At 40.0% G+C, this 17,734-nt stretch overlaps 4 protein-coding genes across 7 annotated transcripts in view; 2 read left to right on the plus strand and 2 right to left on the minus strand.

Annotated features, from left to right (window-relative positions):
• The window catches only part of LOC107218147 (rho GTPase-activating protein 44), a 79,769-nt gene extending 72,321 nt beyond the window's left edge, over positions 1–7,448 (minus strand). The window contains exon 1 of the mRNA XM_046731565.1: positions 6,517–7,448. The gene's annotated coding sequence lies outside the window, so the exon portion shown is untranslated. The remainder of the gene's footprint in view (positions 1–6,516) is intronic.
• LOC107218153 (meteorin-like protein) lies at positions 1,940–6,410 on the plus strand. Its single transcript, XM_015655929.2, has 3 exons — positions 1,940–3,256; positions 4,784–5,303; positions 5,609–6,410. Exons 1-3 carry the CDS (start codon positions 3,090–3,092, stop codon positions 5,816–5,818), a joined length of 897 nt encoding a protein of 298 aa, XP_015511415.1. The 5' UTR covers positions 1,940–3,089; the 3' UTR covers positions 5,819–6,410.
• A 540-nt stretch (positions 7,449–7,988) lies between the features above and the next one.
• LOC107218146 (testis-expressed protein 2) lies at positions 7,989–15,530 on the minus strand. 4 transcript variants are annotated; one of them, XM_015655919.2, is made up of 8 exons: positions 15,411–15,527; positions 14,805–14,869; positions 13,335–14,571; positions 12,936–13,205; positions 12,590–12,785; positions 11,992–12,500; positions 11,838–11,910; positions 7,989–11,721 (listed from the first exon to the last, which is right to left on the minus strand). In XM_015655919.2, the coding sequence occupies exons 2-8, from the start codon at positions 14,854–14,856 to the stop codon at positions 11,395–11,397; spliced, it is 2,664 nt and encodes an 887-aa protein (XP_015511405.1). In that variant the 5' UTR covers positions 14,857–14,869; positions 15,411–15,527; the 3' UTR covers positions 7,989–11,394. The 4 variants fall into 4 exon arrangements, with proteins under 4 accessions (XP_015511405.1, XP_046587533.1, XP_046587535.1 ...); XM_046731577.1 differs by having other exon boundaries at positions 14,805–14,899; positions 15,411–15,507; XM_046731579.1 differs by lacking the exon at positions 14,805–14,869 and having other exon boundaries at positions 15,437–15,530.
• A 32-nt stretch (positions 15,531–15,562) lies between these two features.
• On the plus strand, positions 15,563–17,499 carry LOC107218132 (splicing factor 3B subunit 4). The gene is made up of 4 exons (XM_015655900.2): positions 15,563–15,706; positions 16,004–16,087; positions 16,202–16,476; positions 16,577–17,499. The coding sequence occupies exons 1-4, from the start codon at positions 15,673–15,675 to the stop codon at positions 17,426–17,428; spliced, it is 1,245 nt and encodes a 414-aa protein (XP_015511386.1). The 5' UTR covers positions 15,563–15,672; the 3' UTR covers positions 17,429–17,499.
• Positions 17,500–17,734: the final 235 nt, after the last annotated feature.

The raw sequence follows: 17,734 nt of genomic DNA on the forward strand, positions 1-17,734 counted from the left end.
AATTCGTTGAAGTAACCATGGTAAAAAAACAAAACAGAATAATAATAGAAGAGTACGTAGGTATATCACCACCAACACCACCAACACCACCAACACGTGACTCGGTTGTCCGTGTAACGTACTTCCTGCAAGCATTATCTGGAAGGATATTTATTCCCGTCGTTAATACACTTACTACCCATGCGCACAACGAGAAGAAGAAGTAAGTCCAGTCCAGTCGAGCACTACGGCACTGCAACTTTCTAGCCCCGGACTCTTTCGTTGCAGGTCAACGTAGGTATATATTTACGTGTGTGTAATTTTTAACACCGCATGAAGGAGCCGGCGTTGTCCCGCTGTGTGGCAGCGCAGCTGGACCAACCAGGCAGAGTTGAAAGTGTGCCCTGCACCGCCCGCAACAATGGGTGGGAGTAGCCCAGGTACACACGAGTGGATAACCAATACTTATGTCCGTAAGCCTCCGTACGTTACACACCGATCTACGCGCAATGACAAGAACCGGGTTGTCCGCTCTCGTACGGCGGATAAAAAGTTCCAGGGAAGTTCGTCGATCCGGCGAAAGGTTCAACCTAAAACCCAATGATCAAGGTGAACCATGCGCGGTACCAGATTGCGACCCATTTCTTGGATGCGGATATCGCTGCCCCTGATCGCCGTATGACGCAAGGTAGTTTCAGATAATTGGTGAGGTTTTTTTAAACCACGTTAAGTTTTGGCCCAGAATTTGACACGGATAATCGTCGATAAACTGGATGAAAGTCAGCCTTGCATTCGCTGTTGCTGCTGCTGCTGCCGCTGCTGCGATCGGAGAGCTTGACGTGGGTTGGTAAATCGGAATGTAAATTACCGGTATCGAGGATATGTATAAGAAGCTGTGGAGCAGGAGTTCGAGCCTTTGGAAAATAAACGCCGAAGCCTTTCTTGCCCTCCGCTGGTTTTGATTGTGCTTTTCAAGTATGCACGAGCCGAGACTCGGTTGCCCGAGGTAAATCTACGCCCATTCTCGGTTCTCTTTCCTCCTCCACCTCCACCTCCACCTCCACCTCCACCTCCACCTCTTCTCTTCTCTGCTGCCGCACGTATGGCATACAAGCATACGTGAATGCATTATGCGTGTGCCTCGAAGGCAGACTCTACGGTCTGCTCTGCGTGATACACACGGACAGGTTGCCTCCGGGCAACTTGTTGCTGCTCTCGCTCCTTTCCTCTGGCTGGCTTGCTTGCTAGCCCTCGATACCTCCCTCGCTCTTTGCTGGTGTGGGAGGCTGATCTACGACTAGCGATGGGTTCGAGCCGGCAGCCAGCCGATGAAATCTCAAGGCCCGCCAAAAGTCCCAAGAACAGATCGACAAAAGTCAACCGATTGTTCTTTCAGAGTTCGGATGATCACCACAAGCCATCCTCGTGGTACGTTATGTTCGTTTGCGCCGAAATTCTGTACAGAATGAGCATTTATTCAAGCCGAGTCTTTCAACTTCGAAAATCCATGATCAACGTATGCTCTTTCTTTCATACGACATTTCTTTGGCAGTGGAATGCTTTCAGAAGTGTTACTAGTTCAATACAGCAAAATATTCGAATTCAGAAGAAAGGTATTCTCATGTTACCAGATTTTCGACAATTTTCATCATTCTTATCTCTTCCACTCAAGCTTTGACGAAAATTTTCCAACTACGCATCCTGCGTACCCAGGCCGAAGACGTCCTCTTTCCTTTCGAATTTCGAGATCCTTGAGCAGAAATTGTGCGTACATTCTTACCCGTCGCTACGGCACGTGTGTCGCGTGTGTGCGTGTTTCAGGCACGGTAGATGGCGTGTGTACAGCACCGCGTTCAAGTGCCCCTTCGGGTCCCCCGCGTCCCTCATCTTGTTTTTGACCCCCCACCAAAAGATCTGAGAGACGAACGAAGGGGGCAGAAGCAGGCTGGAGAACGAGGCAGTCGTTGTCGGTGGTTTCAGCGACAGTTCCCGCTCGACTTTCAAACAGGGATAGTCATGTCGACGGAAGACGACCAAAAGTCTTCTCCTCTGCACGGTTTCTCCTTTCGAAACAAATCAAAGGACAATAACATCGTTGAAGTGAACACGTTGGTTCCTTTTTTTTCTACGTAAATAGTTAGAATATAAAGCAAACGTCACCTACTGAAATAGTTTTCCGCCATCCTTGTTAAAATAAAAATAAAAAAGAAGAAAAATAGCAAACAATATAAAGAGAAAATCACACTTTGCCAGTGTAACGTTGCTTTTGTCTGTACATTTGCAAGTGTGTCTCGGTATAATAATACCAACTATAGTACGAATAAGCAAATGCGGATTTAATATGAATAAAACTATGCCTGAGGTGATTTCCGTACAATTTTCACCGACAACGACAACGACGTCCTTTTAACATTACGAAAGGGGATCGTTCTCCATCCCTAAATCCAGGATCAATACCAACGTGTATTGTGTTTTACCGTTTGGATTTTTATACCGGCCTTGTTCGAGAAGGTTGACAGCGAATGTGCTTACCTTGCTACAAAAGGATTATATTCACGATTGGAGTGGATCAGATGAAGACTGCGCGTTACCGATGATAGTACAAGTACAGAAAACGCTGACTGATAATACAACGAAACAAAGCCGATCATCGCCTTATAAAGCGTAAGAGAAAAGCTCTGCTTCGTGTCACTTCGGTGTTTGATTGTGATTTCATGGATACAGTGACGCGGTACGGTTTAAATCGATCACACGTACGTTTCGAGTAATACAAAGTCCCAAAACAAGAAGAAGCACAAAGCTGACGATGATGAACTAGTAAATGCAACGGTAGATACTCCGATTTTAACCACTGATAACAAACAACGAATGATCGTCAATGAACTGCGAATAGTGTGACATTGTAGAAGTTTGCCGAAGTGCGGGAAGTGTGAAATATCCCGACGGTGTGTTTTATAATAGCTGATTAACAGTAATCGGGCAAAGAGAATACCATTCACTCCCAAGTTCATCCTCGTACATGTCGGAGAAATTATTAGGACAATTCAAGAAACGACAGTGGCGAAGTTGGTGAAGAATATCATTAAGAGGAGGCGAAAGTTCGTCGAAAGATGATAAGGTCCGAGCCGAGGTGGCCATCTTACGCCTTCGTATTCGCTGCTGCTGGATTTTTGTTACTACATTTTCGTCAAACTGCGGTCAATGCTGCTCCAGCCGCGACACATTTGCATACTGCAGCAGCTGCTCCTCCCGCTGACCAATGCGACTGGGTCGGAAGGTCAGTTTTATCATTTCGGCTAATATGCAGGTGCTTTTGAACTGCAATGGTTCTCTCCTTCGGCAGTACTTGCTTCAATTTTTATAACCAGCTCCATTACTATTAGCAGTAAAAAATCGTTTTTTTTGTAAAATTTTGCAAGTACAACACGGAATAGAAAACATTTTTCTACACGATGGACAAATCGTTTCAAATCAAAGAATTCGAAATACTGCACGTTAAAAATACAATTCCTTTTTCAATTTCACGGCACTTCTGGACAATATTATCTAATTTACTTGAGTCAAGTGACGATACAGAATCGTTTGACATTCGCAACGCGTTATAGAGCGTAACAGGTTTCGAAACAGGTTTAAATATTGTGAAATTTAGAATCTTTGACCGTCAATCGAGTCTAGTGGAGTTTTGTAAACGTGAATATAAATTCTTCATTCAATCGTATGATTCTGTGTTGATTCACGTGTCAGGGAAAGAGTATAACTAGACCTCTCTGTTCGTCTAACCGTCAATATTTACCCCGGCATACGATACGTATAGAATTATATAAGGCCTAGGTGTGTAATAATAACCTGTCCATTTACACGATCATCGATTACAGAATTTACAAAGATCTAATAACAAACCGCGTAAAATTTTCGCCCGATTTCAGACTGATACGCTACGCGCGACATCGAGTTTTTAATATAGCCACATCCTGTATCTAACTGCCACCTTCTTCGGCTTGTATTTATTCCCAAAGCGCCAAAGGTGTAATATGCATTATACATACATGCATACCGTATATATATATGTATATATGGATGTATAATGATAATGAGAACGGGGTGTTTCCCTTGTCGCATGAGGCGAAACCGGTTTTGTATAAAGCCGTACAACTGGTTATGTTTTGAAGCAAGATTTTTCTTTCCTACTTATTACAAATCATATACAAGCCACGCGTGAAGTAAATTATATTATATATTCAATATATATATATATATATATACACGTATATACATCTATATGCGTATATAATATATACGAAGGTACATTTATTATAGGTATTATACGAATGAGACTCGTACATTTTCTCGATCTTGGATATATTCGTTGGTCAGAGGCGGATTATATAGACATGAAACATATGAGAAATAATTGAAGCAATATTTTCCAAATACTTCGACATCCTAGGTTACAAATGACCACGACGTTTATTCTCCATGTGTTGTCACAGATATTTTCGAGATAGCACTAAATTCAGTACGGCTACGGAGTTTAAGAGCCTGGGGTATACACTTTCAGCCCCAAAATCGGGTACTTGTACAGAGGCTGGTGTATTTGCATTGTAATAAGTCAGACGATCGACGAAAATTGATCCAGCGGATAAGGATCGATATACCAGGTTCGGATAAGTGCTTTTCCCCGACAGCCCGAAAACCGGGAACTTACGGAGATGTCGCTACATCTCGTGTGTTCGAAAAGCGATTACGGGCGCTTTGAAATTCCTCCAAGTTCGGGATTATTAATCGTCAAATTTATTTCCAACAGTGGAGGCGGGGGTCGAGGAGTCCGTCCAGTTTATCTTCGATGTTCGAGAGGCGCGGTGTCCTGGCGCTACCCGCGAGGAGCGCTTCGCATAGTGTTGCAAGGTGGCGGAGGGCGAAGTTTCCGGGGTTGCGTGAAAGTCTCGGGACCGGCGCGAGTCTACCTGGAGGCGAAGGGCACCCTGAGGCCTGTCTACAACCCGAGTGACGGAAAGCACGAGGCTTTGCACCGTTGTTTCCATTCCCGAGGACCGGTGGCCGCCCTCTACGTCGAGGCCGACGAGCCGCCTACCGTCGGACGAACCCGGGTGAAGCTCCAGTACGACCTCGAGTTCTCCCACCTCGTCGACGACGAGGGAGAGTGCAGACCCTGCTCGAAGGAGGAACTATCCGAGGCATATTGCCAGAGCGACCTCGTCGCCAGGGGGACCGTCAGGGCCGTCGAAAAACGACCCGAAATCGACGCCGCCGAGCTCGTTCTCAGGGTGACAAAGATGCTCCGACGCGTCGACGAATTAGCCGACGTAAGTACGATGGATTTTTTCTTTGATATTAGAGACAGCTAAAAGAGGGGTAAATCAATCGCTTAAACGATGATTTCAAAAATTAAGGTCAACTAGTGATAACACAAAAAAAATAAATAAAAAACTGGCAGCATAAAATTTAAAAAGAATACTGCGGTGGATTTGATCCGTAAGTGTTTCGGTCGTTTCAATCGTTGTTGACGACTTGGTACAGACACGATATTTTCGCGATATTATTGTACCTGCTATGTAATTTTTCTCATGCATATAAACATGGATTAATTTTACGATTATACTTGTTACAGGACAACGAAGTGGACACCGGTGACATTTATCGCAAGGAGGTCCGAATACGAGTCCCTAGTTTGTGCGACGCGCGTCATGGCGAAGGAGAATTTGTGATAATGGCAAAGAAAAGGCTGGGAGATCTGACCTTGGTTTGTGCACCGAGGTTGGAAGCCTGGGCAGAGGCAGTCAGAGAGCTGCAGTCCGCTCCTTGCGTGTTAAAGAGCTAATATCCACGGTATATTTTTAATATGGACGAATAATTTTGCGAATATGGTGAATTTTTGTGTAGTTGGTACTGTACGTAACAAGCATACCATCGATATAAAAGATGAGAGACTCAATTTATTTAAAACTATTTCGCGGTTCGTGTAATATTATATAATCAGGCGAATTGTGCCTGTAATAATATGTGATTCTTAATCTGCGATTACGCATATGTTTAGATATCAGTGATCAGGATTATACAGTTTTGAATTGATAAAGTGATCTACTATTTTTATTTTAAATATAATGCGTGTAATGTATCGATGTAAAAAGTATAGGAAAATGAAAAAACGACTATAAAGAAAAAACAAATAGTGTACATAGATTTATGTATATGTATGTATGTGTATTGTATATTGGGTTGTACATACCACGATTGTACTTTGTTGTATTAAGCGATCGATCTCTGAACTGTGATATTATTGTATTATTAGAGGTTTATCAAAACGAACAAAAAAAAAAAAAAAACAGAAAACAACGGATAAAGTAAATCTATATCAGTTTTATTTAATGTGTAAAAACAACGAATAAAAAACTAAATTGCTCATGCGAAAATCCATGTTCTATCATTATCATTATTATTATTATTATTATTATTATTAATATCATCGTTCTCATCATCATAGGTATTTAAAAGTCAAAAAATTTTATTCAAACTCACCCACATCTCGAATTTGATGAAGTATTGGCACATAATATATTTCACTCCGGCCCACCATAGAGTTCACCATAATGTTTTGAGTAATTTACTTTACTGCGCACTGCAACTGTGTTTATTTTCCGTACATCGTATATATATTCCTTGGGGTTATATGGTACACAGAGAGGAAGAGAGAAAAAAAAACGTGGGGCTCGCAGCTATGCGCTGCAAATTATTATTTAAGCCGATCGGCGACGAAGTTAATTTTCAAGGACGTATAAGCTGTATAAAGGCATGCGGTACTACGGCAAATTGAATATTTTCTCGGAGACGTCGAAGTGACGGGCCCGGGTAAAAAAGTTTGAACCGAGCTAAACAACGGGCAAGAAGCGCGGTTGGAACCGAGAAGAGGACGCGTCTCATCTAAATTCCGAGAGGTCGTCACGTAGATACGCGGATCGGTTTTATTTACCCCTCGATAAATATCCAGTCTTCCTTTTTTGTTTTTGTTTTCTTTTGCCGTTTAACTGCGAACTCTCAAAGCTCGCGAGCACAAGCTTCGTGAATCACGTGCATCGCCTTGTACGGTGAGAAACACTTTTTGCCCTGCGGATCAAACCGCCTTCCCGGTGACAAACTTGTATATTATACCTAATGCCAAGATCGATTCGAATCGTCGCTTTCGAGTCACGTAGACATTGTTGATTTTATTTGGAATGAAAATTGCACGACACAACGAGGAATTAAATCACCGCAGATACCATAACAATTATTTAATTAATTACACATGTCACTCGACATCGAAAGTTAATTGTTCGGACGATCAAACCTGCTTGTATTCATATTCGCTACGGTTCCACTACGGGCGTCGGTTGCTCCTTCGCACATTAATTTACACAAGCACACGTGCAAAGACACTGTTTTAAGTAATCGTTTCTAGGAAAGGTTTTGATCGTTATATCGTCTAACAACCGGAGCTGTATTCGACAGAGGTGTAGATCTCGGTCGCAATTTTCTCTAAACATATCGCAGCGCCATCTCTTAATTGTGATGCGAACGTAACTGTTGGTGCTCTGGATGGTAAGGAAGGAAGTTTCTAGAATAACATTGCGCAAGTGCAATTCTGTAGAGATTGCCGATATTTGACCAGTTGAGCTAATTTTCTTTACGACCCGAATGGCTGTCTGTATTTCAAAAAGAGGTTACGTTGTTATATCAAGCTATTGCAAATACATTGCGTAATGTAAACACGAAATAATTATTTGATGCTTTAATTAGAAATTTATTTCCAAAAAAACTACGGCAGTTTCAATTCATACCGACGTGACGATAAAAAATTCTACGACGAAACTAGGGAATTGTGGGTGACTCGACTTCGTGATATTGTTTTTCACAAACTGGCGCATAGTTCAAACTCAGCTCATATTTGGCGAATGAGAAATTGAAGCATTGAAAAGGAAAAAAATAGGTTACTGAAATTACATGAGTTGGAATTTCGGATGTTCATATATAAATGTACAGAACATATGTGCAAGTATAATTGACCATATTTCGTTCAACAAATATATATAACACTTTATTTCGTAACAAATTACATGGAAAACACCAGACTGAAAACACGTACAGAAAAGCCAATTACATTCACGTATATCCGTAAAAAAAACAACGATTTTATATTGTTCATCAATAATACATATTTACCTATTGAATAATCCAGATAAAAAGTCACACTTGAAATTTGAATTCCGTAATTATTAACGGACGGCAGCTATACGAATTAATATTATACGTAGAATTATACAAAATTAGTAAAGATATACGTGAATATTAGCAGTTTAAGCTTCGAAATTTTTATCTGGAGACTATACCACAAACCCGTTATAAATAACGTAAGTCAATTATTCCAAAATAAGTTCCAAAAAATGCAACCTAGATATACATAAATGAATTTGGAATGTTGAGTTGATTATAGAAGAAAGCAAATTTACAGTAGAATCACCTGTAAATCGGTATAATTAATTTTCCCAATCAATCCATACTCCAATCGTCTGTTTTTAATAGATGAAAATTTATCGCCATAGCTAACTACCGATTTCACGACAGATTTTCTATTCTCAGTTTATACTGAGCAAGAATTTGGATACGAAATTTGAAAAAATGGGCGGACCTTATTGACGTCCATTAATTCAATTATAATAACATTATAGATTTGTCAACATCCAAATGAGCACCTCATTCCCACAACCAGTATCGCTCAAAAGGCAGACTTAATTTGAAAGTAAGCGATAGATATGAGAAATAATAAGGGAATGATGACTTGGCAAGGACAAAGAGGCAAGATAAAATTTATTCGCCGCTGAAGATATCTATATTTGATAGCATTTCTATTAAAGTAAATATTCATCAATAGATCGGACCTCGAGCGGCAGTAACAGCAAAAAAAGAGTGGGGAATAACGTTGAAACAGAAAGAAAGAACTTATCACAAACGCAAATTACCTAGATATGAAGAATTATCACCATCAGAAATTAATGTTCTTTTTATCAGTTGGACCACGTAAATGGGAATTGGAAGTTAAAAACTCTTGATAGCATGTAACTTCAAACAGAACGATAAGTCGACAAAACAATGATCTGACTGATTATTTAAATATTTTCTTTCGGTTTTCTTATTTCGTTTTCGATGAGTACAAAAATATTTAAACTTAAATTTTATATTCGTCATAATACATTGTGTAAAGGTGTGCCGAAAAATATATTAATATATATATTTATATAAGTAGTATAATAAGACAACCAGAATTGCATTCTGGACTAATTTCTGCAAAGTTAATTAGATATAGGGTAAATATGTGTCAAGGGAACAATTTCAATCAAAAAACCAATGATACATAAATTTACCAAAACAAATCTATCGAAATTTGTTTTTTGTTCCTTTTGTATTTTTCATTTTAGAGATTTTTGTACATCAATCTTCCGTTGCTTGTCACCCGAAAATTTTAAGCTTTGGCATCTTTCAATCATTACGCCCATTAATTTCGTAAGGAAAATAAATTTATCCCGAGTAACGTTCAGAGAGTATAAATTTATATACTTCGAAATAAATCACTGGTATTTTTCATACATATACATAAATATTTGGTATTTTGAAAATTTCACGACCCTTTGAAGACAAGAAGTTATCACATATTATTACTAAATAATTAGTACACATAAATGAACAAAAAGTAGTACCCACGAGAAGACACGTGATTTTTTTTAGCAGATGTTTCCGCACAAACAAAGTGAATTTTCGAATCAATACAATGAAACAGTGACTAAGATAGTACTGAAAATAAAGTCAAACAGAATAGAATATGCAAATAAGTAAACGGAGAATAATTCAACACATATTATATCAGTTTGACAAATGGAGAATATTACCACTCAGTGATTGACGAAGGATTAAAAAAAGGATTTTGAAAGTAGATTATTCGTTTCTTGCGCCTAAATGAAGGGAAAGTCGTTGTAATACACCACTGTCGACATGATCCAATAATGTCAATTCTGTAATGCTCAAAATCTTATCAACTTCAATCTACCTTGTAATTTACGAAACTTAACTCGCAAACCTCTTGATATTTACATAACGGTATGTAAATATACTGTGCAAATACTGTTGCTAACTGTAACCCTGCTTATTCATCGTTACGTTTTCAGCTATATTCTGAACACTCGTATCGAACCCAGCGTTAGTTAATCACGTGTTTGTCAAACTACCGAGAAAAAAGGATAAGATATGCAATATGTATGTTGACAAGATGAAAATTGCTAAATCGATATAAAAGAATGTTAATAACAATACCTTTCTACTCAGTCAATCGAGAAAATCAATGTAACAGCTCATTTTCAATATTTGTTTGGAAAACCACCGAATCTCTTAAAATTATTTGGAAACAGCCAATTTGAATTGGTTAAATCACTAAATATCCCTTTCAGCAGAAACCAATAACTGAATAAACTACAATCCATACAGCAGACGCTTTCAATGTAGTAAGTCAAAGGCTTGATCTACATTATTTACCCTAGTACCATGCGATCACTACAGCTCCTATGAATCAAAATAATCACATCAATAATCGCATTCTGCCATAGATGTACTAAATCCGAAACTGTCTTTGTTTGCTTTTTCATTATCTTTCTCTACATGTAGAGCTTAAGAGATGCATCTTCTAAATTCAATAAATTCATTCATAAATACCTAAATTCATAGACGAAGCATATCTGGTGGAAGGGGAATAAGGAAAATGGTAAAATTTCAACCAAGAAAATCAAGCGATGGTCTAACGCAATTATGAATAAGGTGTTTACATGCATTGCATTGTATCAAAGTTTACCTTCAATTCCTATAATCAATCTCACGCTACATGTTGAAAGACATGTGTTGGCGTATACTTTTTAACACAATACTGTATCGAGCAGAAGAATAAAGGAAATTTTTAATGAAAGTTTTTGCTTAAATCTGAGGTATAAAACGTCTCACTTTACCAATTAGGTAATGCTGAAAACTTTTCGTTGAAAATTCAAAGAGCACCTTAAAGCTAGAAAATTGAATTATGTGAAAAAAGTTCGTATATGTGTTTTCAAATGATGAGAAAAATATAATTAGAACAGGCATTGTATATAAAACTTTACATGTAGCACTTACGTTCACTTGTTAGTGCAAGGATTATTTTGAAAACTTTTCAATAAAAATTCAAATTCATTCGTTGAAACGGTTCTTTTAGTGATTCCCTTTCCTCCCATCTCTGTTCGCGTAGACAGCTACTCAAAAATCTTTCAATATTTACAGTAATATTTACCTAGATTCTTTGCAATACTCGCGAATTTCAAGTTCTCACACACATCTTTCATGAATACATTAGAAGACGTACGGATAATTGGGACACAGAGATATCACTAGATCATCCATGTTAGGAAGAACTACGAGCTTCTCAAATTCCCTCAGTAATTTGTTCTCAATAAGACTCGTTATGTAAGTCAGATTGACAGGCTTCTCACCTAACGCTGGTTTTGCAGTTAAACTTATTTTTGGAACTGTTCTAAAGCCATACCATAATCTATCCGAAGGTGGCGGCGGTATATTCAAAACGAGGCATCCCTCTATACTGGACACTGTGACCATCAGTCGAATCTCTTTATTAGAAAATCCCTCCATTGCACGTCGTATATAGCGTATCTCTGTCGCCTGTAACAGACACATGAGACGCTTAGCTACCGATTCAAATTTCATATCAATTTCTCAATTATAGAGCGTCGAATACATTATTTAATAGAATTTATAAACCAATGTCGTCAACTCACGTGCTGAAAATATTTGTTGGCGGCTAGCTTATCCACCATATTCAGGAACCTTCTACCGGACGATTGAGGTGGCCTGTAATTTCACAAAAATAAAGTGACATCAAATAACAATAAGATAACATCTCCGGTGCTCGTAAATAAATGTTCAACTAACGTTGAATCTCGAGCTGTGTTGGGCACAGTGACATTTGAATTATCTTCTTCTTCGGTAGATGTCTCTGGACTATCTTCTACGTCACTATCAAACATGGGGGATCGAGCCGGTTTTGGCTTATCGGTTCCTGGCATGTCGCTGGCATTACCAGAAATCGAACCCGCTCTTGTGAGTTTCATGAGATTGACCTTCGTCTCTGTTGTCATCGTAAGACAACCTTCGTAAGATATATCTAGATTAAGCCAAAGACCGCGTTGATCCAGTACAGGCTGAGAAGCTTTGTGTATCACAGGTGCGCCCTGGCCTATTACTAACTCTGACACGAGAAGACTTTCCATAAAGTAGGGCAACTTTATGTTTGACATTTTACGCTGAATTTTATCTTGAATCAAACTTATAGTTTCTGGACATTTGTGCATATCATATAGGATTCTACCAACAAGAGCATTCATCCAAGTAATGTTACTCTTCTCTCTATTCTCAGAATCGGATGACGCACTAGCAGTCATCTAAAATAGAATGGCAACACTTGTAAAAGAAGGCATGAATATACGAAATATGACTGAAAAAAAATTAAAATCTGTTATGTTCTTCTTACCGCTGTGTACATCGCCATATAAGCACTGTAACTCAGTTCGTTAGGAATTTCTGACGATCCGATTGTAGTGACAGAATTCTTACTCTCGTTGTTGCCTTGTACAGGCGGCGATGTTGTTGCCAGGATTATCTCATTTATAGAACTTACTGACCCACGCTTGTTAGCTGTATTGACAGCATCGTTCAGTCGTCTAAACCTATTGACAATGCAGTGAAAACCAGTTGTAATATTTTGCAGCTACTGTTGCAATATGTACCCACAAGGCAAGTTGAAATATTTAGTGAACGAATGACATAAGGAATCAAACGAATTGCATTATAAATTATAAAAGATTGATGAGAGTTACCAATCTTCCTTCTGTCTGTCTGTTCGTGCAAAAATGTACATCTTTGATCTCTGACCACTCTCGTCGGTGCAATCTTCAAAAACATCTTTAGCTTCTTTTGAATCCTTAGACAGATCTTCATCAGTCTCATCCTCTTCATGAATGGTGCCATCTTCATCAACGCCAATTTTTTGAAGAATCTCATCCTCAGATGTCTCATTTAAAGAAGAACTCTCAATTAAAGCATCCTTACCGAATGTTATGCAGATTGGATACTTTTTACTCCACCTCCTGTAACAACGAAACGTCATATTTCATATTCTAAGCTGTGCGGAGAAGAAGAAATAAGATAAATTAGAGGGTTCACATTAAAAAGTAAACAATACCAGGGATTGTATAGGCACAGCTGTGATAAGTTACCTTCTTCTTATCAGCCCTTCCGGAAGTAGTTTAATTGTGGCATTAGCAAGCGTGTAGACTTTCTTCCAAATGTATCTAACGTTCTGTTTTGGCTCGTCCCAAACTTCACGTTTTGGTATTCGCGTCTTAGTTTCCATCACCTTTAAGCTGCCTCCTTCTAATCTGAAGTAAACTGAAACTGTTCTAGCAACGTGGTAATTGTCAGGATCGTAGCTGTATGGCAGCTGATTTAGCCACCCTTCAAATCGATCCAAAACGACATGCTCCTCTGCTGCAGGTATTTCCAAAACAGAGACCTGCTCGTCGCCGCTTCTGACGTCTTCAATCTTCTGAGGTGTCATTAAAGTCTGAGTTACTAGAGCTAACGCTCTTTGAATCGTGATTGTAACAAATATTCCAGCAATGAGACCAACTATGTATTCAGGCAAAGGAATAACGTGATACGCGCCGAGAAGTATTATGGGAACGCTGATAAGCTGATAAATTATTTTCTTAAAAAGTTGAGTCAATGCAGGTTCGGACTTTACTCGCTGTGGAATAAGCTTCTCAATAGCATTCAAAGGTAGTCTGATCAGAGGTGTTTGTAATTTTTTATTACCATCCGAGCTTCGCTGAGCTTGTAAATTTTTGTCATCCAAATTAGATTTTGATAACAAATCGTCCTCGGCGAGCTCCGCAGCCTCTACTCCACTCTCAACACTATCCTCTTCAGAATTTTTTGTCTTCAGACCAGTCTTAATGTTATAGAATCCTGTGAATCTGGCGGAACGATTTTTACTGAATTTTACAGGGGATGAAGACTCCAGTTCCTGTTGTTCCGAAAGATTATCTTCAGTTGGGGTGATGTCAGCCAAGTCTTCGGAATCACTAACACTAGAATTATCTTTGCTTCTGCGTTTTTTCTTTTTCCTCTCGCTTTTAATCTCAGAAATTTTTTCCTCAAAAGTTTTTGTTATCTTTCCCTTGATTTCGGATAACATCTTCCATGGATCGGTGGGTGGTGTGCCTTCCGACAAATTTCCATCGACGCTTGCCGATCGCCTGCCCAGACTAGTGCCTTCTCCCAATTCATCCTCAGATCTATTCCGACTAGTTTTACATGGACTAGATTTTGTCGATGGGTGCTCAGACTCCGGAGTGTACAACTCGTCGTCATCTGTGCTTGGGTAAAGCTCCTCAAGTTCATTGTCACTGGCATGATACCGGATCACCGGCACCGAGGTCATTATTGGTTTACCTGTTTTAACAAAAACAATTAGCTACCATATTGTCGTCACGCTGTTGGCACAAATTGTAATTGCTACATTAGTTTAGAAATAAAATAAGTATGTAGAGGCTGGTTTGTGGAAAATAAAACACCGAATGCTGGTCATGCTAGGAATTAAGTACCAAAGATTTGATAAACATTGCAAGAGGCAATAGAGAGCGAAATAAAAATTAGTCTCGACAGACAAATACATTGAATCTCACCCTTCAGCATACCCAGGGTAACCTTTCCAGGGGTAGTTGGTTTGGAACTCATTTTTCCACAGCCACTAAAAAGCGGTCAGACAATAGTTGTAAAGCTAGAAACAAGCGAGCGGTTTCGTGTCAAACCCAAAAATTTCGATTTTATTTTCTTCTCTCTTTACTTATCACTTGTCAGATGCAAGTGTCGCGAGCAACTGCAAAGGATTGCGTTAAGTGTTCCAGAAACTTGCCGCAACAGCGTAATAAACGTACTTTAAAACTGGCTCCAACATATTCGCGGTAAACAAGTGTCAATAATCGAAAACTCTAATGAAAAACTATAACGACGCAGTATTTACGAAGTGCGTATTTTGTCGTACCGGTGGATTTTTATACTTCACATTCACAAGCGCAGACAGCTTGTGATTCCCCGCTACGCACAGCCGACTATTTCTTATTTTTTACTTTATTCCGTATTAGAGATATTACACTACTGGGAATATAAAGAACCTGCATTCCTACCCGTTGGGCATATTTATTCGGCAAACGTAAAACAGAGTCATGCTATTAGTTACACCTACAATCACGCAATGTTTGGTCGGAGTTCTCCGCGCGGTTAGTAGTTACCTTTATGCGAAAAATAATCAATTTACTTCGCGATATAGCGCAGATTTCACATCATATCTGTTTACTACCGCACATCGTCGCACACCATACACACACGTGTCACACGTCGGAATGACGAAGCTTGGACAAACTTAATCATTTAAATCGATTGTCGAATGACAATCATGGCCTCTCGATTTTTGGCTCACTTCATAGCTAGACAGCGACGCCGAGTTAAGCAGCCAAGTAAATCGTAACGTCAATCGTACGCGTTGCTTGAAAGATGGCGGCCGGTCCGATCGCCGAAAGAAATCAAGGTAATTCATAATGTTTACGAAAATTAATGGAGATTAACAATTGTCGTTTCGTTTCAAAGACCTATTTCTTGCATTTCACAAACATCGCGGATAAGTTTTCAATTGCGCATCTTTAACTCAACATTTTCTGTTACGAACAATGCACGATTTAGGTTATGTTAGGTTATGTTATCTCGTAGCTAGAAGTACTTTTGAAAGAACGTTGCCTGGAATCCTAATTTTTACTTCATTGTCGCGCATAATTATTTCTTAAGTCAATTGTGACTAATAAATAACCTGAATATGACGTATTTCCAGATGCTACAATCTATGTTGGTGGTCTTGACGACAAAGTTACGGAGTCTCTCATGTGGGAACTCTTCGTACAATCTGGCCCCGTCGGTAAGAAAAGTTTGCTATTGTCTTTTTCTTCCATTAAATTATAAGAAAAACCTGAATCATTTTCATTAAATTATGTCTCATGCTTGGCTGTTCAAAACTAACTTTCTGTTTCAGTTAACGTTCATATGCCAAAAGATAGAGTGACTCAAATGCACCAGGGATATGGGTTTGTCGAATTTATGGGGGAGGAGGATGCAGATTACGCGATCAAAATTATGAACATGATCAAGCTGTACGGGAAACCAATAAGAGTAAATAAAGCTAGCGCCCATCAGAAGAATTTGGACGTAGGAGCAAACATTTTTATTGGAAACTTGGATCCAGAAGTAGATGAAAAATTACTCTACGATACGTTTAGTGCATTTGGTGTTATTCTCCAAACACCTAAGGTAGGTTAAGTCGCTTTCAATTATCAGTAATTAAGCTGTTGCGTCTCATATATCGAAAAGAAACGTGAATAATTAACGCTCCGCATTACCCATATTTCAGATAATGCGAGATCCAGAAACAGGAAATTCAAAGGGGTTTGCCTTTATAAATTTCGCATCATTTGACGCATCAGACGCTAGCATTGAGGCGATGAATGGTCAGTACTTGTGCAACCGTCCAATCTCCGTGTCCTACGCCTTTAAGCGAGACGCGAAGGGCGAGCGTCACGGAAGTGCGGCAGAGCGTCTACTCGCAGCTCAAAATCCGCTAAGCCAAGCAGACAGGCCGCATCAATTGTTCGCGGACGCACCGCCTCTCAATCCAGTGACTCAGGCTCAGAACCCCAACATGCCGCCGCACCAGGTTCAGCACCATCCGCATCATCCTCATCACGGAATGATGCACCATCATCACGGAATGGTCGTTCCTCCCCCGCCGCCTCCCTCGACTCCTGGGCCACCGATGGGACACCATCACCACCCTCCCCCGCCTCCAGTCCCTCCTCCACCATCGGGAGGATTTCCTCCATCCAACATTCCACCTCCTCCATTACCACCGATGTCAGGAATGCACCAATCGCATCCCCCTCTTCCCCCAGGGATGCCACCTCCTCTGCCTCCTATGCCTGTACCAAACTCGCAGCAGCAGCAAGCTGCTCGCATGATGCCGCCTCCGCCACACTGGGGACCACAGGGCCAGTTTCCTCCTCCGCCTCCCCCAGGCAGTGCTGGTGGACCACAGTATGGACAGTTTCAACCGCCGCCTAGACCTCCTCCAGGGTGGCGCCATCCACCACCTCCGCCTGCTTCGCAAGGAGGGCCTCCCCCCCCTCCGCCGCCGCAATTCAGGCCGCCATTCCCACCGAGAGGCCCACCACCTCCACCACCTCCGCATGAAACGGGACAGTACTGATTTGGGACTTATAAATTGAATGTTTTATAACAAATGATTGACTTGATTGAATAAAATGTAAATCTGTATTATATTAATATTTTTGCTGGATCGAGAGAAAAGAAGTTATGTTACATAGTCGTGCCTCTTTAGAAATTTAAGATTTTTAAACTTTTTCCACCAATCTACGATTTCGGTCAAATGTCACAACGCTTTTGCATTATTTTTTTTTTATTTTAATTATTTGTTGCAGACAGGTAAACTAATTTCGGCAAACATGATACTGAACACGGAGAACGAAGAACTCGAAAATCCCAATTTACTTCA

This window comes from Neodiprion lecontei, chromosome 2, assembly GCF_021901455.1.
Source record: "Neodiprion lecontei isolate iyNeoLeco1 chromosome 2, iyNeoLeco1.1, whole genome shotgun sequence".
In the NCBI taxonomy this organism is placed as follows: Eukaryota; Metazoa; Arthropoda; class Insecta; order Hymenoptera; family Diprionidae; genus Neodiprion; species Neodiprion lecontei.

Bases quoted from the DNA above. Each gene is read 5' to 3' on its own strand.
- LOC107218153 (XM_015655929.2), top strand. From the start codon at position 3,090: ATGATAAGGTCCGAGCCGAGGTGGCCATCTTACGCCTTCGTATTCGCT. The intron at 3,257-4,783 runs GTCAGTTTTATC...TATTTCCAACAG, and splicing joins CAATGCGACTGGGTCGGAAG to TGGAGGCGGGGGTCGAGGAG. The intron at 5,304-5,608 runs GTAAGTACGATG...TACTTGTTACAG, and splicing joins GCGTCGACGAATTAGCCGAC to GACAACGAAGTGGACACCGG.
- LOC107218146 (XM_015655919.2), bottom strand. From the start codon at position 14,856: ATGAGTTCCAAACCAACTACCCCTGGAAAGGTTACCCTGGGTATGCTG. The intron at 14,572-14,804 runs GTGAGATTCAAT...TTGTTAAAACAG, and splicing joins TACCCTGGGTATGCTGAAGG to GTAAACCAATAATGACCTCG. The intron at 12,501-12,589 runs GTAAGAAGAACA...ATTCTATTTTAG, and splicing joins ATATGGCGATGTACACAGCG to ATGACTGCTAGTGCGTCATC.
- LOC107218132 (XM_015655900.2), top strand. From the start codon at position 15,673: ATGGCGGCCGGTCCGATCGCCGAAAGAAATCAAG. The intron at 15,707-16,003 runs GTAATTCATAAT...ACGTATTTCCAG, and splicing joins GATCGCCGAAAGAAATCAAG to ATGCTACAATCTATGTTGGT. The intron at 16,088-16,201 runs GTAAGAAAAGTT...TTTCTGTTTCAG, and splicing joins CGTACAATCTGGCCCCGTCG to TTAACGTTCATATGCCAAAA.